The sequence below is a fragment of the Epinephelus lanceolatus genome, chromosome 6 (genome assembly GCF_041903045.1).
Source record: "Epinephelus lanceolatus isolate andai-2023 chromosome 6, ASM4190304v1, whole genome shotgun sequence".
Taxonomy (NCBI): domain Eukaryota; kingdom Metazoa; phylum Chordata; class Actinopteri; order Perciformes; family Serranidae; genus Epinephelus; species Epinephelus lanceolatus.
The window spans coordinates 25163384-25186041 of NC_135739.1; the positions used below are offsets into that span (position 1 = coordinate 25163384).

General features: G+C 41.0%; 2 protein-coding genes across 8 annotated transcripts; one reads left to right on the forward strand and one right to left on the reverse strand.

Moving 5' to 3' along the window:
- The first annotated feature begins 145 nt into the window (after positions 1-145).
- Positions 146-2980, forward strand: lim2.2 (lens intrinsic membrane protein 2.2). 2 transcript variants are annotated; one of them, XM_033622523.1, is made up of 5 exons: positions 146-253; positions 1134-1356; positions 1654-1794; positions 1954-2088; positions 2813-2980. In XM_033622523.1, the coding sequence occupies exons 2-5, from the start codon at positions 1179-1181 to the stop codon at positions 2881-2883; spliced, it is 525 nt and encodes a 174-aa protein (XP_033478414.1). In that variant the 5' UTR covers positions 146-253; positions 1134-1178; the 3' UTR covers positions 2884-2980. The 2 variants fall into 2 exon arrangements, with proteins under 2 accessions (XP_033478414.1, XP_033478416.1); XM_033622525.2 differs by lacking the exon at positions 146-253 and adding an exon at positions 743-842.
- A 1885-nt stretch (positions 2981-4865) lies between these two features.
- On the reverse strand, positions 4866-20745 carry LOC117254218 (GRAM domain-containing protein 2B). 6 transcript variants are annotated; one of them, XM_078168849.1, is made up of 13 exons: positions 20554-20745; positions 11335-11508; positions 10550-10613; positions 10394-10466; positions 10198-10301; positions 9982-10080; positions 9738-9809; positions 9350-9418; positions 9146-9242; positions 8792-8881; positions 8302-8407; positions 7686-7793; positions 4866-7150 (listed from the first exon to the last, which is right to left on the reverse strand). In XM_078168849.1, exons 1-13 carry the CDS (start codon positions 20643-20645, stop codon positions 7135-7137), a joined length of 1164 nt encoding a protein of 387 aa, XP_078024975.1. In that variant the 5' UTR covers positions 20646-20745; the 3' UTR covers positions 4866-7134. The 6 variants fall into 6 exon arrangements, with proteins under 6 accessions (XP_078024975.1, XP_033478228.1, XP_033478225.1 ...); XM_033622337.2 differs by having other exon boundaries at positions 11335-11511; XM_033622334.2 differs by lacking the exon at positions 20554-20745 and adding an exon at positions 14972-15131.
- Positions 20746-22658: the final 1913 nt, after the last annotated feature.

The window sequence follows — 22658 nt, forward strand, 5'->3', positions numbered from 1 at the left end:
GGGAGGAACAAGATGAAGTCACACAGGCCACAAAGAGACAAAGTGCAAGAGGTTAAAGAGACAGAGGGGTGATGGGAGGGATGGAGGTAACTGCAGAGAGGAGTGCGAGCAGGGATTTACCATCACTCACATGCTGCGCTCGATCATTCCCTCTTTTGTGGGATGGACAATGAGGGCCAGGGGTGCAGCGCTTAAAAAGGATACAAACACTGTCACAACCAGCAACCCTGGAGAGACACCGGCCAACCCAGAGGTATCAGACTAAAACTTGGACTTACACACAACCTGTTTTTACTGCACTTCCAGGAAGATGCTGCGTTCTTTGAGGACTTAAAAGGCAAAGCAGTGACTGAGAACCCGTATGTGGAGGACAAGTGGGACTACAAGGGCAGAAGAGATGAAGTTGGGAGACCTCTAGATTGCAGCTAACAAACTAGGCCTGCTGGGACCCTGATCTTTGTTCATGTTGCTTGCTAAAAATTAATATTGTCAGACAGATTTGGGATTCAGATGTATACCATAGATCTTTTTTTGGATGTAATTTTGTAATTTGGACATGCAAGAGCTGCACAGAGGAGAAATCAGTGTTTGAAATCATTGGTTTGCTGGCCGTGTGACAGAGAGCGACACTGCTGACAGTTCAGTTGCTCAGTACTAGAAGATTAGTTTGTGGTGCACAAAGGGGAATTAGCGGTGAACAATGGCTCCGAACTGCCTGATAGGCAAGCTTATTGTCGTATGGCGGTTTGGGTCAAGTGCTTTGCTGGCTGTGGCACTGACGAATGACTCGCTCTCTTCTCTCATGTGCCGGCATGTATGTTTGAAATGATCACCTTAAAAGAGTAAGAATTGGTTTCTTGTAGGACATTTAGTTTTAGAGTGTGATCGGTCTTTTCTGTCTGCTCTACAAATGTACCTAAACCTGGCTCACATAGTAAAAGAGAGGCAACAGTTATTGCAGTTGTTACTTCCAACTAAGGAAGGATGTGAGAGACAGTAACTTGACCTTTGTTATCTTCAATGGACGAAGATAATGATGCATAATGGATCATTTCTGGCATTCAAAGCGTATCACTGAGTACATGGTCTACATGTTGCACCCTTATCCATACTGTCCTCTCTTCCCCGAACAGTTGCTGAATGTTTAGGAGGACAGCTCTACCCCTGGCTTCTCCACCATGCTGTATACTTTAGCAGGAGGGGGCACGCTCTGCGGTGTGGCTGCCCTTGTGCTTCTCATCGTTGCTACAGCGACAGATTTCTGGATGCAGTATCGATACTCGGGTAGCTCGGCTAATCAAGGGCTTTGGAGGTTCTGCATCAACCACAAATGCCATGCCCACACCATAACTGTAGGTGAGTACTTGAGGGATTTGGGCAAAACAAAGGCACTAAAAGTCTCTGATCCTAGAGAGCTTCACTATGAATTAGGCTGTCTAAAAGTGTGCCTAAATTGAGCAGGTTGAAGGAAGACACTATAATAAATATATAAAGAAAACTTTTTAAATGCTGCATTGTGCTACAGAGGAACTTTGCATTGTGAGTGATGTGACATACAGGTGTCAGCATGCAAACTAATATATGAGTATTTGTGTCAAATCCAAGTGTAAGTATCTGTTGATGTGTATGTGGTCTTGACCTTTTTGTGTCCAGCCTTCTGGGACGCCACGCGGGCCTTTATGTTGCTGGCGGTGCTGAGCTGCTTCGCCGGTGTGGTGCTCGGCCTGAGCGCCTTCACTAACGGCACCAAGAACAGGAGGGTCCGTACAGGCGGCATTGCCCTGGTCCTGTCAGGTAACACGCACATTTAGCAAGCTTGTCTGGGACTTTTTGCAATGGGTTTACAGCAAAGGTTAGTCTAAGTGCACACAATATTAAGAGGCTATTTTTGTGTGAGTTTCTTACATGCATCTGGTGTGCTTTTTTAAATGTCCTTTCTCTTTTTATTCACAGGTTTTCTTGCTCTGCTGGCTTTGGCAATTTACACTGGAGTGACTGTTACTTTCTTTGGCAAACGCTTCCTGGACTGGCGCTTTTCCTGGTCATACATCATTGGCTGGGTGGCCATCATTTTGGCTTTTGCAGCAGGTAGTTACTATATTTCATTAGTTGTGTATTTTGATTATTTATTTTGTAAAAAAAATAAATAAATAAAAAAAACATCCTGAATAAGACTATCTACAGGTTATTTAACCATAAAACTTGAGATTAAACATCTCTTTTTCAAAAATGTCCTGGCCAAGACAGGCAGCAACATAAGCTACAGACAGACAACATAGAACAAAAACAGAGAATAAAAAAATATGAGGCTCTAAAACAAGCAATATAAAACATAAAATGAGATAACTACAAAGAAAAGTCCAAAAGCATGTTAATATATACAGGAAGTGAACCATAAATATGCATTCATTTCATTGGTTATTAAATAAACAACAATTATTTTTGCACCTTTAGATCTCCATACTAGTAAACACACACACTAAGTGGCTGTGGTACATACTGTATTGCGAATCTGGGATCTAACACTTTAATACTGTATGGTAAAACTACTTTATATTAGATGATAACATAGCAGCCCAAAGGCATAAGCGAATTAAACCAGTAGGTTTTCAGAAAAGCAAAACTGCTTTCTTCTTATCATCGGCTAAATCAAGAATTTAGCACCTTTACATGTTGGATTTGAAAGTTTCAGTCTTTGGTGACAATGACTAACAGTGTTCCACAACTTCCACCCATGACATGTCATTTAAAAATGAAACTTTATCAGTTTAATGTGTTACCTAATTGTCTGGTTAACTGTGGTTTCTCTCAGGTGTGTTCCAGCTCTGTGCTTACCAGCGGACCACTGCAGAACCCCCTCCTTCAAATAACCCGGACAGCTGAACAAGATGAAGACGCCGATTAGCTCCAGGACTGTTGCAATGGATGTCACCGCTGCTTCTGAGTGGCTGCCTAGAATGGAATAAATAGAAATCATAGACATCTGTGTGGTTATACTGCAGCTCTGATTCACTGACGACAACTTTTTTTATATACATATGTAGATGTTGACCAAACATTTAGAAAAAATCTGACCATTTTTGTGAGCGAAATTGGCAGGACATCTTATTTGACACCATACATGAGCAGAGCAAACGTTCAAACATCTTATCATACCCTTATCAATTTTTATGTTTAAACATGCTTTATTGTATAGGTGTGTAGAGCACATTTCATAATAATACTACACTTATTTTCACCAGATGAAATCAAAAATAAATTCTTATTTATTTTACTAAATCAAGCAAAGGCCTCCTGTAACACTGCTTAGGTGGTGTGCGCCACTGATTAGAATTAAAACATCTGTTCTAAATGTAATGTAGTTTTCTACAGCAATGTCTATGTGTTAGAGAATTGCCACTAGATGGCGGTCTTATGCCACATGTAGGAGGCACAGAACACCACTGCTGTAAGATAAGGCCTGCTGTGTCCCAAAGTGAGTTCATATTACTGGCATACTCTGAGTGATCTGGTTCCTACAAAGAGCGTAATGCATCCCCTTTTCTGTATCAACAAGATTATTATCTCAGAATTATGAGAAAAGTTTTCATAGAAAAAAAAAATCAGCCCAAAAAGCAAAATAAATAAATAAAATCCTTGATTATCTCATTAATTCTCTCTCTAAAAATAATCCACTGGTCCAACTAAAAAAAAATTAATCTAACTATTTGCGTCTTTTTAAGTAGTTCCAACTCCGGCATTAATGAGTCAATCCCATGAGTCTTTCATAATGTGACAAACTCAAGTTAGTTTAGTACAACCAACATGATTTGCTTTGACCTTGAAAAGCGGAATTAATTTCAACCAAGTTAATAATTATACAAAAGTTGTGTTGATATTTTGTGATCACACTATACTTATTTTAATTCCATCTACTCAAAAATGTCATTTTTTTTACCAGCTTCTTAAAATAACTTAATCAAACAAAGATATTTTTTTTTCAATGCTGACAAACATTATCCACTAACTCCATGAAGTTTTTTGGAGTGCAGAAAAACAAGATATTTTTTTGTCATGAAAATCTTATCCATAATTCTGATATAATATTCTTATTTTTTTATATAAACAACAACAAAATATATGTATTTTCTCCAGTGAATGCATTAGCATCCATATGTAGGATCCTCTCACTGACCAAGCAAAGTAAAGTCTGACTTTTTTTTTCTTTTTTTTTTTTAAAGATTAGTTGGCTTTTGGAGCATCCAATCTTAAGAACAATCAGCAGCTCAGGAGCAAAAGATGAAGTTTGCGAGGTCATTGAGAATCTAACTGTATCTTAAGAATAAAAAAAAGAAGCAACATAAATGGGAAATAATACAATATATGGTGCTAATGCTAAGTCACAGGTAACTGGACCGAAGGACCTTTTTGTATAGAAGTACAGTTGCATTTGACTTTGCACTTCTAAAATATCCTCACATGGATGACTTTTTCACAGACATAATAAAATATCAAAAGCAGGGCAGTATAAAGTTAGTTTACAAGTATTTTCTATGTTCCAGATTCAGTCTGATTTGCAGTCAAGTTTTAATGATGCAAAACTCTAACAAGTTACTGTCAAACATTGCTTTGCAACTTTGCAGCAGTTGTATTTTTTGTGTAAAAATTTCTAAATTTAATTTCTTGAATATGAAGATTTAAAGTTGCTTTCTGTCTTATCACAAACATTAATGTGAAATGCAAATAGGTGTGTGTTCTGTGAGTGTTTTCACTCATATCCAGTTTACTTGTACCACTCCCAAAAACTCAATTTGATCAAGTTAATTCTTCATGCATTTGGTCAAGTCTTATGTGGAAACAGTAAATAACAGCAAATACACAAAACATTATTTACTTCGCAACGTTTGATTTATTTTGAACAATAGCAAAGCCATCTCACAGAGACTACTTTGAATTACACAGAATGCAAATAAATATATATAGGACCATAGTAGAATTAAGGACATTAACAATTGATACAAAATTATTTACAACACTTTGAATAGTGCAAAACCACACAAATACTGCCCTCATCATTGAGATTCTTGCATTGAGTCCATTCAAGGACAGTGGATGTGTGTGTGTGCTGCCCCCTGGTGGGGGATAATAAGATCTGACAGTACTGAATATGGCATGTTGACAAGAACCTAAGCTGAAGGTAAGAATATGACTCTTCAAACAGGGTGTAGCAAAGGCAAACCTGCTCGCTACACCTCGTCAACAACAGCTTCCACGACAAGGGTGACGTTAAATCATTTAGATGTGGCGTGGATATGCATTGTTAGGTTAGTTTAAAAGGGTCATGGGGGAGGGGAGGGGGCGGAGAAAGCACTCTGAGATGCCGTATACAATTACATCAAATAGTGAAGTCAAGTGAATGTCAGTGACTAGTGTTCTTTCTCAAAGGGACATTTGAGAAATCACCAAAGCCAGGATGTACGAAATGTGAACCCCATCACGAGCACTAGACTTTGAAATGACAAAGGGAAAGATGACAACCTAAAAACCACGTGGCAGGTAGTGCCCACCACCCCTGAGTGAAAACAATTTAAAAAAGGTCTTAGCACCGTCAGATACCACAGAACGCCAGCTTTGCCATTTCTTATCAATCCAAAGTGTCTTGGATTGTGACAGGCACAACACATTTTTTAAAGTGCACGCGCTCGATCGAGCCGTTCCTTTCACTCTAATCTTTTTTTTTTCTTACACAATTTCTTCCCCACAAACATCGAACTCCTTTTAAAAACAGCACACCAAGATAAATCACATTTTTTGCCATGCATAATAATTTTTGCATATTGAAATTTCTTCTTGGGACCACTTGTTTCGCTGTTGAAAAACTCGGACCTCACAGCAAGTGTGGTTGCAAATTCTCCTCTCCAGGTGAGAGTGAGAACGCAGATACAGTATCAGTCGAGTGTCGATATTGCAGACACATGCATGAACATTAGAAATACATTATTGGTGCTACTTTACATAACCTGAAAGTTCTAGAAATGCCACTTGGTCTTCAAGAGGCCTGTCAGAGAGAGAGAGGTTTTGTACTTTTAACACAACGTGGTCAGACTGGTAGACAGTACATCGACAGACATCTGAGCCAGACAGATTTTAAATCTCTAATCTTGAAGACCAAAGCTATTGAAAAGTCGTACACAAAAACATGTTGATGCCTCTGAGACAACCTTTTGTGTCCTTCTGTATTAAATATTGTGCATTGATGATGCATTCATCCACAGTTGAGACTGCAGGGAAATAACCTCTGAGCATTGATCATTAAAACTGGTTTAAATCATACCAAAGACGAGGAAAGTAATACTGCAATCATTGCTGATTGGAGAAAGAGAGAAAGGATAAGACCATCAGGAGAATATCGAGCCTCCATGGGCTGATCTGATTTTGAGGTTTTACGATCATCATTTCAACCCACAGCTGATTAGGAAGATGAGAACCATTCGAAGAGAAGTACCCGACAGTTGCTGAGTGCACAGACAGAGACAGATTTGTATACACCACTGATAGATGGAAGGGTAAATAAGAGATAGAAAACCATTTTAAAAAATCATCTCAGTGCACTCATGCAAAAGACGTGCACTGTGTGCATCTTTGGCTATGCATAGCACTACGTCTCTGGTGTTGAGGTGCAATAATAAGCACTACAGCAGGCTAATGCTGACTGGTATAGCCCTGTTCAGACTGCATGCTCAGGGAGAGGAGTCTGCTTGAAAAGCGACAGATGTGGAACAATTCCTGTCAGGAAGAAGTGCCCGTCAACTCGGCTAGCGTGGCACGTTGCTAAGTTAGAGCCGTTTGGCTTTGGTTTCAACGACAGACACGCTGCAACCAGGCAGTGTGTGTATGCAGTTTGGCTCGGCTCTGTGAGTCTAAGTCGTGGCATGTCCATTTGTCTACTGCACTAGGAGGAAGTGTAGCCCTTCAAGGTAATAAGTTGTCTCTGAAATTGCACAGGTTGGCCATTTTTTCCTCTAGCCAACAGCAGAGGTCATGTTGGGAGCACAGTCTTGAGTACATTAAAGTTCTCCCTCTGTGTTCTGCTGGAAGAGGTCGAAATCATCCTCCAATCACGAGTCAACCAATCTCTCCTTCAGTCGCTGAGTGTTATGTGTCTTGGTACCTGTGAAAAGACGAGAGGGAACCAGTTGAGAGCGGCATATCGAAAGCAAACTTAATACACGCCTAACAACTGCTACTCAATCATTTAGTTACTTGGCAGCAAGGCTGCACCTATTACAGGAATTTTCCAATGTTTCCTTGAAAGAGAACAAAGCAAATTACGTAACCAACACCTCAACACCTAATAATTCTCAATAAATTCTTGGAGTGAACAGGATACATGTATTTTTTTAAGAGCTTTATGAAACGAAGGATTAGTATGACATGGGGAGTAAAGAATTATTTGAGAAAGAAGTCAGTTTTCAGTTTTATTCTTTGTATCAAGTACATGACACTGACCACCGAGTAGCAGTAATGAGTCATGACTGTGGCACTCGGGGCACACATGCTGACTTCATTGAATTTGTCTTTAATGGCACAGTGTAATTAAGAGGCAGAATTGCTTTGCTGGACAGATAAAAACTACTCGCTTCAACGTTTATCTCTTTAGCAACCACCCTGTGAGTGGTGTTTATGTTCAGAGAAAGACTTCTCACCCGCTCTGTAAGGTGAACTCAGGCAGCGCCCCGAGGGATGTCAGCTGTTCCTCCAGGGCCACGATACGTAAACCAATGTAGCCAGATGACAGCAGCAGCAGCACAACCCTGTAACAAAAAATGAGTCGTGAGTCCTGTGTATTCACTGTGATAAAGGTCAATGATATCAGCTTATAGCAGGTACAAAAAGAACCAACAGCTAAACAATTAATGTGAATACTTTTTAGGCCTTTCAGCCTGCACTTAGAAAGACTTTGTCACACTTGCGTACCTTGCATTTAACTGCACTACCAGTTCACATTACAGTTTACAACACTCAAAACGCACAACAAAGGAATGTTAGGCTTCAAGTCAAGGAAATGCTGCATATGAGCTATCAAAAACTGGTTTGCAAACCCCCTAAAAAGTTGGCGAGCTTCTACATCGGAATGAGATCCTACAAGATCACCTAGTTTGTTACTACCATGGTAAGATTGTGAAATTCCTCAGAGTTTCCGTTAAGGAGTGTGACTTTTGAAAGGCAGCTTTAGATCAGCGCTAAAGGTGCTGGATTAAAGGATGAAGAGAGGGAGAGAGCAGAAGACAGAACATGCTATAGAGAGGAAGTGCTACTCACAAAATCAAGTAAATAAAGAGTAGAGTATTGAGGGTGCTGGCCTCTCTCTGAACCAGCAGGGACTTGGCCTTTTCTGTCACGTTCCATACCCACGATCCACCTGAACCTGGAGAAGGAAATGCAATCATTGCATGAATATCAATGGTTTCCTGTTTGGAGGTTGTAACTGAGGGTGTATTTCTACTTCTGCACAACATGGTGCATATTTTGTAGATGACAGCACAGAGTGAGATGCAAAATGTAGCTATGAGAAAATCATTACAATTAAAATGAACTGTGTGAGATTTCAAATACAGACATCTTCCAACTAGCACTGTCTAAATATATATAAGCTAGCAGCTGTCTTTCTGGGGATCAAACACACGCCACTTTTTATTGCGTGCCCCTCAAGTGCTAAAAATGACAGCCCTCTACACTAGCAGCCACTTTGATTAAAAAAAAAAAAAAAGTACTAGCAATAACTTGCAATCGGTGTGCGAGTGTGTCTTACCTGACACTGACAGCTCCTCTGAGGACGAACTATCACTCTGCTGCATGTGAAGGCTCCTGAAAGTCGGGCCATTCCCATTAGGCACTGCCTCTGAAGAAGAGAGAGAGATGGGGGAAAAGAAATCAATGTCAGCCCGCTATGCAACCTTGGACGTTGCATGTCGACTGGACTGAACAGACATGAGATAACAGAAGCAAAACAAACTGTCAAAGAGTTTTTAGTCCAAATATGCATGGCTGATGTCAGCCGAAGATAGGTCTTACTACCGATTCCCCCCAAATAGACACTATTTAGAGTTCTCTACCGTACCAGATAATTCTAGATATATGTAAACATAATGTAAAGGACTCTTACCTCTGTGTGGTCTGTGCAGAGGCTGGTCCTGTAAAGACTGTGACTCGGAGCCATCAAATTGGTCGAAGCTGTCATCCAGACTGGACTGGCTGGAGTTCTGTCAAGGTAAGAGAGTAAGAATTACCATCACGAACTGATCTAGGAAAAATGTTACCTTTAAGAGACGATACATTTTTATTTGAGTATTAAGAAAAGATCTCTTACCACGAGTTTGCTCTTATCGAAGCTGTTCTCAGCTGAGGAGAAGACAGGGCTACTGTTTGTGCTGCCATCCTGTAACAGACAGACATGTTTTCATTTATTCAAAGTTGTGTGTATGATTAGTAACTTCTATTTTGATAGTCTTATCATAAGGTTAGTTCTGACGAATGGACTGATAGTCTACATGCTATGACTCTGTGCATGTAGTCAAAATATAAATTATTTAAATGTTTGGAGATATGCAACAAGGTTACAGTAGCAGGCTTGCTGCCCTCTTTTCATTATAAAATAGATTTCTACAACTATATTTTTGACTGAATTTGAGATTCTGTTTTGAATTGCAGAACATCTAAATATCTAAAATCTCCGATATTTGACTGCAGTAACTCACCTCTATCTGAGGACATACTGAACGCAGCAGCTGATAACATGATTCTCTGTTCCGCAGCGACACAAACAGGAACTACACAAAGAGAGGGAATAAATAAAAAATGGAATATTAGCCATATGACACACCAAACCTGAACCACAAAATACACGCAGTCATTGATTAGATTTCTAGTTAAACAGACTGTGACAATTAAAAGTGTTTAAGATAAATGTGTGGGGCTGAAGTTGAAGAAGAAGAAACTGACCTTCTCTCCTTCTGTAGTGCGGACCGACAAGGCGTTGGGTACCAGTAAAGCTGTGTTCTGTTTCTTCACTATGAGGATGCAGGAAACAGGAATAACTAACTGCAAAAGCACAAAGCAACAAACAGGAAACAGTTAGAAAAGGTGGAACAATGTGGTGAAATACCAAACACAAAAAGACATGCATTAAAATGGAGGTATTACATTAATATAATTTACCTTAGTGTCTTTGAGCAGAACTGAGGAGTAGAAACAGGCATGGGTGTCAGTGACGTACAGTCGACCGTGGTAGGGCACTTCCTTCTGCAGGGCACAGATGTATGCTGGGAGAGGAGGTAAGCACAGGCACCTTTAGTTTTATGTGGTTCCGCATTCATTCAGTCATTCGCTCTCTCTTTAATTTGTGTTTACCTACCATGTATCAAGTCTTCATTCTCAGGAATGTCTGGAAACAACTTGTGGAATGTCTTGTTGTGCTTTATGAAACTCTAAAAGAGAGAAGAGAAGGAAATTAGAACAAAAACCAGGACACTAAAAGACTCACAAACGTATGTACTTTAACCTGACTTACACTTTGTGTGCCAGTGCCCTCCGTCCTCTCAAAGCTTCCGCTGTCAACATCAAATGTCTGCGACCTACAGAGACAAACATCACAGCTGTTAATTCAGAGGAAGTCTGCGGCTTCAGCAGGTTAATGTGAGAAGATACAGACCCCACACTTGCTGCACAACTGTCTCCAACCCCCTCTAATTTGCTGAAGAAACCTGCTATAACAGGCCTATTCCGTGACTCAACGTTGGTTAGTGTGATGTCCCTCAATCCATTATATCTTTTGCAAACGGCTGTGTAATCGCTTCGTCACACAGGCAGTAGTAGGGATGGATATTGCTCTTCACAGCAATAAATATCACAAATCCACCCTCAAACATGTGAATCATGTGAGGAGACAGCCAGTCCACGACGGCTGTGCAGTCATGAGTGTGTCACGACCGAATACCAGCTGAGGGTTAGGTCTGGTCTTGTGATTTGTGCTCAGAATAGCTGTGAGTCTCTGTTACATCAAATGTGTGATTTTATGCATTTTGAAGACTGAGAAATAATATTTTCCCCGCACATGGTAATCTGAGTCTGTGAGATGCATTGCTTACATTTCAGGTTTTGGATTTTGAAAACAATTTTAAAAATGGAAATAAGTGTGAAAGCAAAACTATCTCTTGGCTTATTGGAACATACAGATACGTGTGATTCATTATGAATCTGCTGCAGTTTTAGCATTTCTATTTGTTTTTCAGATCATTTTGCTGCAGAAACCTTATGGAATTTGGTACAATTATCCCTCTGTCCCATCAGTCCTACCTGACGGCTACTTGTCTGGTGAGGGTTTTGTGCTGTTGCTGGATCTCGAGCTGGGCTGCTTCCAAGCTCAAGGCTTTCCTGCTCTCCGCCTTCTTGATGCTGCCATTGCTTAAGCTGCTCCTGCTTTTCTTCACTTTGGCTGGCAGCCCGCCACCACTGCTGTCTACTGGGTAGCTGCTGGACATGGAGGGAAAAAGGGTACGATTTAGAAACATGCAAAATGTTTTAAAATCATTTTCATGTGCACACAGTGTGGGCATATAGAATTTCTCTTGGAGGAGTTACAGCGAGGACATTTAAAAAAACACAGCACGACTACTTCTAATTTTATCACTGCATGACTATTCTCAGAAGCACAAAAAGTCAGAGCCAAAACACCCACTGATAAAACTCTTCACCTCTGTAGAAGCATACATTCAAACATAGCGCATGACTTCACCAGTCATTTCACAGTAAGCTAAAAACACAGACGATAAATCAACGACCAAGATGATGAGAACATGTTAAAAAAAAAAACCCAAAGGAAGTCAGTGCGGGAAATCAACCTCAGCCACCAGCTGAATTACACTAAATCTATGAACTGTCTCAGAGAAGATGCCTATTTCAATCTCCTGTACTCTACACAGTGTCATCATCTAGCACGGAAGACCAGTTGCTAAACACTGCATTTTAACAGCAAACATCTGGCTTAACATTGACTTGGCTGCTCACCAATCTATTCAAATGAAAGGCAATGTGATGGCTGGACTGATATCTGGCAGACAATGGGCTTATCTCTGAGATGTCTTGGAAAAGACTACACTTTTCCAAATCACTTAGTTTTACTGATGCGTCAGCGCTCTGGCTGCACCTTTACAATTACACCTCCTGGCTGCTTTACAACCTGATCTAAAACTGACAAGGCTCTGCAAATATGTCATCTCAATAAACTGAGAAAAAAAACTACAGTCAGAGTGCTCTTCAAAGGCTATAGCCCGTCCTTGACCAAGAACCAACAAGACACAAATCTACTCAAAGACTGAGGAGTCTGCTGAAGTCTAAGACACAAATCTAAACCTGCCAATTATATTAACAATGACAATACAGAACAAACTGACTAAACACAAACAAAAAACAACCTCTTAGAGCAAATAACAACAAAGATCACCTTACCTGGTCAATTTAAATCGCTTTGATGAACGGAAACTCATATACCTACTGACAGTAGGCATTTCCTTTTCTTATAGAAAAACAACTCAAAACACTATTATCTCTAAGCTCTTGTTGGCCTCACGCCATCAAATCTGAGAAGTTCCAAAATAAAGACACTGAGATAATAAAAAAAAGCCCAAAAAGATTTTTATAGTCCTCTGTTTTAAGAATGTAGTCCAAGATAAATTGTTGACCTAGTTAAGAGAGGGTCCAAAACTGTTGGTGTATTGCTCTGTGAATGTGCTGTTAAGAGGAAGCCACTTTGTGTTGAGAATGGTGTGACACTCCGTAGTGAGTGACGTCAAACTCAGCCACTCCCCCCCCCAGAGGAAAAAAAAGCACGAGAGAGATGTACACACAATCCCTCTCTCCCTCACACACAAGCACAACACAGGCACTGACATGTTAAAGAAAACAGGGCCCATCCCATAAAAATCTTCCACTGAAACATTATCCAATATCAGAATCCTGTCTTGTTGAGATTTGTTCTCTTAGGGCGAAGCAGCATCAGGACTCTTTAGAAAACAGTTCTACATGTGTATCAGTAAGAAAGTAAAATACTTGTGAAGTGCTCAGACTGGCCCATCTGGCCCGATCTAGGAGTGGTGCATTATCTACCTCCCCTCAGGCAAACAATCATACCAAGGAGACAGTACAGCAGCAACAACACAATCTCAAAGGTCTTCCCTAAGCGCACTCAGGGTGCGAACTGTTCTATGCTCTAAAATATGAATAAAATATCCAAAGCAGCTGGTAAACTTTGGAGAAAGTACGCTACTGTGGCGGGTGTTTAGACAAAGGCAGCACTCAGTGGGAACAATATCATCATCAGTGCTGAACTGTTGACCAGGTGTCTGTGTTCAAATATGCTCACCTGACCTATTGCCACGAGACAGGGCAATATAGGCAGTGTTTAAAGACTATAGACTGTTTGAATTTCTCAACAGCTTCCTCTCTTTGCTCAGGACTAACTGTAACCATTAACAAGGTCACGTTGAAGCTGCTTCCTGTAACACTCAGGCTTAAAGTAGGATGCCCTTTATATTTGAAGGGCAGGGCTGCAAATTTTCCATAGGTGCTCTAAGTTTAGTAATCTAAATTAATTGGTAATATTATCAAAATAAAGTCCCTGTATTAGTCAAGCATAAGACCCCAGACAACAATTATCTATGCCATCATTAACATGCACTTTATTTCAATACAGCCTGGCAGTCAGCCACCCAATCCTACTGTGTATAATGTTTATTGCAGAGGTTCCAGGAAATACTGGCATAGTGTCTGCACTGACAGGTTGTATCACTTACACACATGGACATCAGGCAGAACTCCCCCTTGCGGGAAACTGATAATCTAACATCTAACAGTGAATCATTCATGTTTGTGTGGAAAGTACATTTTTGGCGGAAACCACCTCAGCCATCTGAGGGCTGGGCTAAATAGGAAAAAATCTAATTTCACAATATTTTTGATGCAACACATCGTTATCAATATTTCAGTGATATCGTAGGGTTGACTATTGGTGCTTTCACAAAATATTTACACCATGTGATTTTTGAAAATTTATCATCAGCTATGTAGATATCATACTTACCGAGTGTGTAAAGGCAACTAATAGAATAGCTATTAAAGTCTGGTTAATTCAGAATTTGACATTACTTTAATGTAATGCAGCCTCTAGAGCCAGGAAAAGGCATCATTACAGTAACCAAAATCTAAGACTTTATCTAGTCCCACATCACAGTATCAATATAATATGTATAAAAATGTATAAAATGATAAACTGTCCATCCCTGAGTCAGTCTAGTGACCTATTAAAAAAAACTCAAGGCCAAAGCCATCAAGAATAAACAGGTGCGTGACATTATGCATGTAATCACGAAATGTTACAAGGAAAAACACCATATTATAAAATGAACTTTGCACTGCATAAAAGCGATGTTTCTTAACTGCCGCTTCATGTTTACAAAGCAGGAGGCGGCTTACCTGAAATGGGTGTGTAACAGCCAGGCAAAGGCCTTGACCTCTGACCTACTTCTATGTTGGAGCTCTATGTTAACACCATCTAACAAACTCAGTGTTAGTCCTAGAGGTACAACCATGCCTCACATTTCAAAGCAGGCACAAATTCTCTGCAGCGGAGGATTAAAATGGACATGCACGAGGTCTTGGATTTACAGAGAGTCTATTGAGAAAACAAAAATCAGCTCGACTTATTCAAGCAAGTGCACTGATGATTACTTTTTTATATTCGAAGCACAGACATGAAATTGATGACCACACAATAGAAATCCAACAAAAAAGTTCTATCATTGGTTGGTGGAAAGAAAACATAGGCAAACAACAAGCCTAGATTTACTCAATATTGCTCAAGAAAGCCCTTTCTTAACTGCGACAAATTGAGAATCACTGGCTGAGATCAAAAACTCTATCTGCTTGCTAGCCTTACCGTCCCGGGTCCTCAGCGGCTTGAGAATCAGCCACAGCACCATGTTGGTTCGACAAGCCTTTCCCTCTCTCCATGACTAACCAAGTTCTCCCTCCACGTTTCCCACAATCTTAAAAAGCCTGTAGCAACTACTGGTTGAGGCAGCCGAAGGACAGAGTATGGCAGTTTTGCACTTAGACCCCGAGCTTTAATAGCCAAATCAAGAGGGTGTAAAGGTCTGTTTTACTGCAACGCTTCAAAGTGCCAAAGAGCTCAACGTGATGATAGTGCGAGAAACACACGGCTGGAAAGAGGCTGACAAAGAGAGGAGGGTGAAAAGACAAACAAAAAAGACTGGTTGGGGTTCAAGCCTGAAAGGCCCTCCCAAGCTTTGTCCTGTCTGAGTCCTTTCTCGGCCTGTGTTGTCTTGGAAACAGCTACAACAGTAGGGGGTAGATGGTAGAAACATGGGGGTGAGTGAAACATTGCCAGGTTATTCTCAGTTTAGGAGGCTGGACAACAACACTCAATAGCCTGTTCTCAATAGCAAAGAGATGGCTTTAAAAGCAGCCAGTGCAATGTGGATGACAAAAGCTAGCTCTTTGTGGATGATGTAAATGGAGCCATCACATGCAGGAATATTTGTGTTTGACTAGAGGGGGAGAAAAGCTCAGAATATATAATAAAAAACAGTCAATAGATTAATGTAGTGTACTCTAAATGTAACAGACTCTTGTTTCAATCACAAACAGCTGAGAGCTGCTGATCAATAGGCTATTTCTGTACCTATGATATCACCATCCTGGAAACTCAAGCAGATAGATAAAGTCCAACTGCACTTGTGACATTGGTCTTAATTTAGCCACCATATATCCCTCTGTAGCTCTCCAATGTAACCACCGCCTTCTGTGTTTTCATTACACACCTCTTGGTGTTAAGGTGTAGGATGAAGTCAGTGGGCCGGCTGTGTTATAAATACATTTTCCCAGAATCAAAACTGCACAGGTTTGCTTTTTGCTACAGCCACGTGGCCTTGCAGTTCTCGAGAGTGAAAGTAAACTTCCTGCTTGCTCATCAACAAACTACACCTTTGTCAGATGCATTAATACCTTTAACAATCAGTGTCTGACTGCAAGCTATGCATAGATAGAAAAGGTTCAACAGACTGCTGTTCTTCCTTAAAGTCTGCTAATCCTGACTGCATGAAGTCACTTCCCAGAGATAGTACAAACAATCCACAACATAGTTTACACGACAACAATCATCTTAACCAGGCAACTTAAATGCATAATGCTGACACCCAGATCTCCCAAAAGTCTAATTAGCTTCTTACATATCACTTCATCCTGGTGAGGCAGGAAAAGGGTGTCTCAGAGGTCCCTTTTTTTGGCCAGGTCAGTTTGATAATTACAATGTGAGGACAAATCTGCATCATAATGCTGCCAAGTGGACAAAAGGAAATGCTTATTCATTCATCTCACATAACAAATTCAGCTATATATATATATATACCTCTGAGCAATTCCACCTTTTGTTTGTCACTCCCCATTTTATCTACAGATAAGACTTTCACAATACCACTTCTAAGGTGGTGCGAGAGCACTTCTCACAAGTCACGTTCATCTCTGTTGCTGAAAAAGCACTCGTATTTAAAATACTCCTCCTATCTCAAAATTGGAAAACCAGCTTCACCACATAAGTATTAAACTGCACAAAATGTTTGATACAATGATATGAATCAGGGAAAGAATGCCTCTTTCCATTCCATAACCACATTTCTGTAATGCTTAAACAAAATCCATAAAGTTAGATATTAAATCTACAGTACAATTAAAAGATGATTAAATTTACTGGGAGCAAGCTTGCAGTGAAATGGGGGCTAATTTCTCCAGCACAGGACTTTCCAGCACAAAAAATATCTCTTTTGGGTACAGAGTTATGATGCTTCTGTTTGCTGTCCCGAGCTGAGACATATGATCCCTGGAGTCTTGCTGCAGACGTCAGCCATACGTCAGCTTTTAAGTGCCAGTGCCATATAGAATGCCTATCTCAAAGTTTTCCTACAGCCAGTGTGACTGCTCCAACAACATGAGCCCCAGGTTCACATGCGAGGCTGACAAAGGTTTTACACCCGTGCATCCTCTATCAGATCATCTGAGAATAATGCAGAGCCAAATAGTGTGATAGCACCATCTTCTGGAGAGCCGTGGATAATTCTTGTCATGTGAACAGCTGATTCACCATCACCCAATCAACGCCAGCTTACTCTGGAGCAAAACAACAGATTGTTGCAGCTGCGCTTTATTGAGTCAAATGGGATAGTTAAGATGTTCAAGTTTTTGCAACCACACACAAAGCATTTGAGAGTCCTAATCTGTGATAATCTAGTTTAGTTTTCTAGTTTTTCTTTTCAATCGATTTGACCTACTTCAAAAACCAGAAACTAACAAATGATTGCCAAAAAGAAAATTAAAGACTGAATGGGTTATGTGCCTGCGCATGTATGCATGTTTGTGTGTGAGCTTCAATAAGAGCAGTCAGGAAGGGCAGGGAAGCGAGCCAGTGGTCATGGCGAAATAACATGCCGTCTGTGGCGCCCCGCCAGGGCTCAGTCTGCAGGAAAACTGTGTGTGCGCCAAGTGGAACAGAGCGCGCCTGTGTACGTGTGTTGCAGAATAACTGTGTGTGCGAGTGTGTTTGGTGGGAAGTCATGTGGCCTTGTGCATGCAGCATCTCCGTCCACTTCCTCTGCGCTAACTGGGCACAGAGACAGAGAGGGTCTTTCTTCAAGGCGACTCAAGAGTACTTTCAGTGACCAGGCATGTGAGCAGGGGGATGGCATGGAATGAATGTGGCTGGAAAATCCAACCTGACTTTAAAATCCATAAAAGTAAAAGTAGGCCACTTTACTGTATACAAGTGGGGGGCTGGATCTAATCTACAGAAGAATTTTGTTGAACTCAGCTCCTTAGAGGACCAAGTTGTCAAGGTAAATTATCATATCCAAAACATTACATGTGCCAAAGCCATTTCGAGTCCCACTTGTATACCCCAAAACCTCCTACAACCCAGTTTTAATGTGCAAGACTATGCATCTCAAAAATTCTAGATATCTTGAATCACAGTGTAGGAGGGTTCATCGATGTATCGTGGAGGGAAAAGTGTATGTAGGAAGTCTACAGCAGTTGATTTCATTGATAAGTAACTCCCTGCTGAATTCCTTCTGACCATGACTACACCTGGCTGCTCTCTCTACATTTACTCCAGCCTTCTACGAACAGCTCACCTTGACATGGTGATGCCAAGGCAGTGTTCCCACTTTCGAAAGGACGGGGTCTAACTTAAAATCAAGATAGTATTTAAAAAAAGCTGACTTGCACAGTCTTTTATGACCAAAGAAAGGGTATTCTGTCTGCAAAGTACCATACCAAATGTTATCCTGGCGATCAAAGCTGAGCACAACACCAAGCTTTTAGATAAGCCTCATGTGTCTGAAATTAGACTGACCTGTGCTGTGACATCTACTTTAAGTGGAATTCACCAGGCTACTGTGAGAACCAAAAGGTGAGTAAGCCAAGAAGAATATAGCCTTTTCCTTGGCTCTGTGACAAGGGCAGAGGAGTGGTCATTAGCATTAGCTTGACAGAGGCAACACATAACTTCAACCGTGACCAGCTGGTTAGTATGCAACCCCTCATTTAGCGATAAACCCTTCTGCAGATGTGGTTTCCATCTAACTTGAGCTTTTCCTCTGCGCCTGCAGCACATCTCATAATTTAGACCTACGCAGTCTCCGCTGCCCACAGCGGCAAGGAAACTGTGTCCTGGGAGCATCTTCCTGGAGCCAACAAAACGCCTGCAAAGCTGCCACACCCAGCCTATTCCAGGCTCCCTCATCTAAACAAACTTTGCAGCAATAGATTCTTCCCTATTGAAACAAGGCTGGTCATATTTTCGAGAATGTGTGCATTGCAAACCTGTATGCTGAGTGAATTAAAAGCTAGCAAGTAGGTGCTCAGTGTTACTGCATCTACTCATTTTCTTTTTCCTTTAAATTACTTGGCTAATCTTCATATAGCAACATTTACACATAGAAAGAAAAAGAAAACTGTGTAGAACATAGAGATTAAATGAGTGTGGATGCTGCATTAGCTTGGTCCGAGCCCTGGCTTATTGCAGCCTGACACTGCCACAACACAATGCTGCATATGTATGTGTGTGTGTGTGTGTGTGTGTGTGTTGTGGTAACAGATAATCACCCCGTATACCATACTACAGACACATCATAGCTATGCTGATAAGCAGCAGGCCACGTCTGATTGGCCCAGCTCTGCAGCAAATGGTTATCTATGGGGAGAAAAGTGAAAGGCAAAGCTCAGAGGACGAGGAGTGCTAACAGTGAGATACAGGGAGCATTTATATAACACCATGTACCACCTGTGGTCGACTCATGGGAGCTAAAAATAGGCTTTTCTGGGAAAACATAGACTTGAACGTCCCTAGTGTGACAGGCACGCGTGTGCGCTTCCCTGGGGGTACCACAATATATGTGTGCAGGTTTAAAAGAGTGTAGCAGTGAATTTGGATGTGCATAAACGCGCCTCTGCCAGGCTGGTCTGCTGTGAATCTCAACGGGCCTGGCTCATCCATGACAGAGAGACACAAAAGTGATGTCAATCTGACCCACATAGGCCAGTGGATGAAGTCATAATTTCTGAGCAGGAGGCCTAGGCGAGATTAAGAACCGACCAGATCTGGACTAGCTTCCCTTTATTCCACTCTACCATATAATGCTGTTTATTTACACTGCCTGGATTAGATTAGCCAGCTACTAGACATAAACAACACAGGCATAACACCTATTTAAAGGGATAATGTGGGTCAATCATTGTGTTCTTGGAAATGACTCAATGACAAAAGAAACAAATGGTTACCAATTAAACTAAAACCGTGAGAATACTTCCCAGATAAATGACAACAACATTGTGCTACCAAGTATTTAAATTTTACCAATAACAAGCATTTTACTCTGGGTTTTCCAAGCCTGTCTTTAAGCACGCTACATCAATGGTGGCAGGTGCTTAAGTCACCAACAGCTCAATCAATGACTAATGTTGACTAAGCCAAAAACGTAATGCTAAGCATATGGTAAACCCCAATATGGAGCCTCCACTACTGGTTGTGCTAATGTAGACTAACATTATAAAGACGCTACCAAGTGTATTTTAACTAAAAACCAAGCGTTACTGTTTTTCTGTTTCGTTATAGTGCCAGTAAGTGAAACTGAATGTGTCACTAACGTTAGCTAAAGATAACTGAAATGCCAACACATCCTCAACAAGGCGGATGCTAACCTGCTAGCATTATCTACCCACTGGCTTAAAAACGTATTCTCCCCTTACGTACATTTCATTTAAAGTCAGTCCCCAATAATACGTCTCCTGGTGTTGTGTTAAAAAGTTACATTGACAAGAGACGAAACAATCCAGTTTTGTCGGGCAGGTTGTTGTCATCAAAGAAGTGCTAACCGTTAGCATCCACCCTGTTGATGGTGCTCACCCGGCAGATAGCGGTTCAGCGCGAGCCGCGTTCACTGCACTCACCTCTCTTTCATGAAGTGCTTGATTCTGACGATTGCCTTCTCGTCGATCTTCCTGAGGAAGGTTTTCAACCTCTCTCTCTTGTTTTCAAGCATTCTTCCCTCAGCCAGTGGTCGCCGGTTCGTGTAGAAACGACGCTCCACGCCAGACTCCACCGTTCTTGTTTGGCTTCTGCTTTCCCCCCCCCTTCTCACTCCATCCACGGCTGATTAAGATAATGAGCCTAAATCGGACCAAGTCAGCCGACCAATCAGCGTCGGTGACGAGTTGTGAAAAAACGGTCATGTCAGACCGCTTAGCCAATCAGAATGACGCAGCTGGATTTCACCGGCCCCCCGTTTACCATATATGGAAGTCGGGTACTCCCATTCTTGAGACATCTAACACGTAGAGCATGCATTATTATTGTGCTGGTCCAGTCCTTTTAACTAATCATTTACATGTGATTTCAACATTTCACGTGCAAATACCTCGGAGAATACACAACAACAGTGTTTTATTTGCCACACTACACTATATTTAATCTGACATAATATATAGGCCTATAACTGCACTGGTACACCAGGGTGGGGCTGTTTTACATTCATCTATACATACACAAACATAAATTGTATTGTATGACAATAAATCTATCCCGAAAATATACTGCTGCATGCTAATATTGATAACAGTAACAGAAAACAAAACACATCATCATCTAAATAAGGTTTACATCGGTTGTCAGCTATTTCTGATCATTTAATATTAGGCCTACATTTAGACTTTTAGGCTAAATTGTGATGTATCGGAACAAGCACCGAATATTTTGATGGACTACAAAAGCCGGCAGCACCCATAAAGTTAAAACGTGCAATTACTCTAATCTCATGAATCATAATAAGCCAGAGAACCAATCAGCATTTATCCCTGCTCTTGTGAAGGGAAGTGGAGGCCAGTGACTCAGAAGGCCAGTCAGCTGCTCAGTTGGTGGCTTTTATTCTAGTGCCACAGCATGAAACACTTAATTTTGGCCCCTCATTGTGCGGGCAACTAATGAAAAGCCAAGTCTCTTACCCCCTCCCCCCTTTTACTGGAGAAAAAGGCAACAATAGCAGCACCAGAGGTGAAATCACACACCTACCGTACAATCAGCAGACCAGGGCCACAGAGCCAGAGCTTAAATCATCAACTAAGTCACATTGTAGTCACACTGGATGACTGTGTGTGTTACTTGTGCCTGCCTTATGTATTTAAAAACAGTGAAATATGCTCCAGAGGGGTGGTGTTTTCTTAGACAATCTTTTTACGTAAAAGCCTGGGTTTGAGCTTCCTGTTAGAGCAATTATTTGACGTGTCCTTCAGCAAGTTGTGCAAGGGTTTTCTGTAGCTGACCCTAAACATCGACCTACATGTGAGAGGAGATCCTGTACAAAAAATAAAAACAAGAATACATGACATAGATCATGGCATTGCTGGTGGAAAATATGTCCTATTATGGTTAGTGTTAAGACTGAATTGCAGTTGAAGAGTTTCTATATTGGCTCACAACATTTTACAGCCTTTAATATCAATTTCTCTGAATGTGTGTCTTGAATATTATTGCTTTTTGATATTTTAGAAATTACATTATTAAGAAAAGAGACTTGTTAGTCAATTCCAATAACTGTCTCAGTCTTTGTCTTGATGTCACTGATACGTCACATCATGACAAATCAGTGGGTTACTACTGAAACACGATTTGCTCCGATTACAGCACAGCTTTTTCAAGAGTATTTCACAACTCTATTGATGGAGACCTTGAACACTTATAAAAAAAAAACATCAGTCTGTTTGAGAAATTCACACAAATCTTAGAAGTGAAAGCCTTTTTTTCCCTGAAAAAACAGCTCAGATGCAGCCATGCCACCAGGAACAGCAGAGGCAATGTATCGCCTCATGACACAGCAGACACACCACCCACCTACTCATACAATCTGGCCTACACCAGCCAGCCCACGCTCTCCCCTTCCGTCTTCCCCGCCAGGAAACTGAGCAGATAAAGAGGAGGAAATCACGCTTCATAAGGAAGTACGTGATGTAATAAGGGGGTGCAGATGCAGGCATTCCTATGTTGATTCATCAAAGCTGGA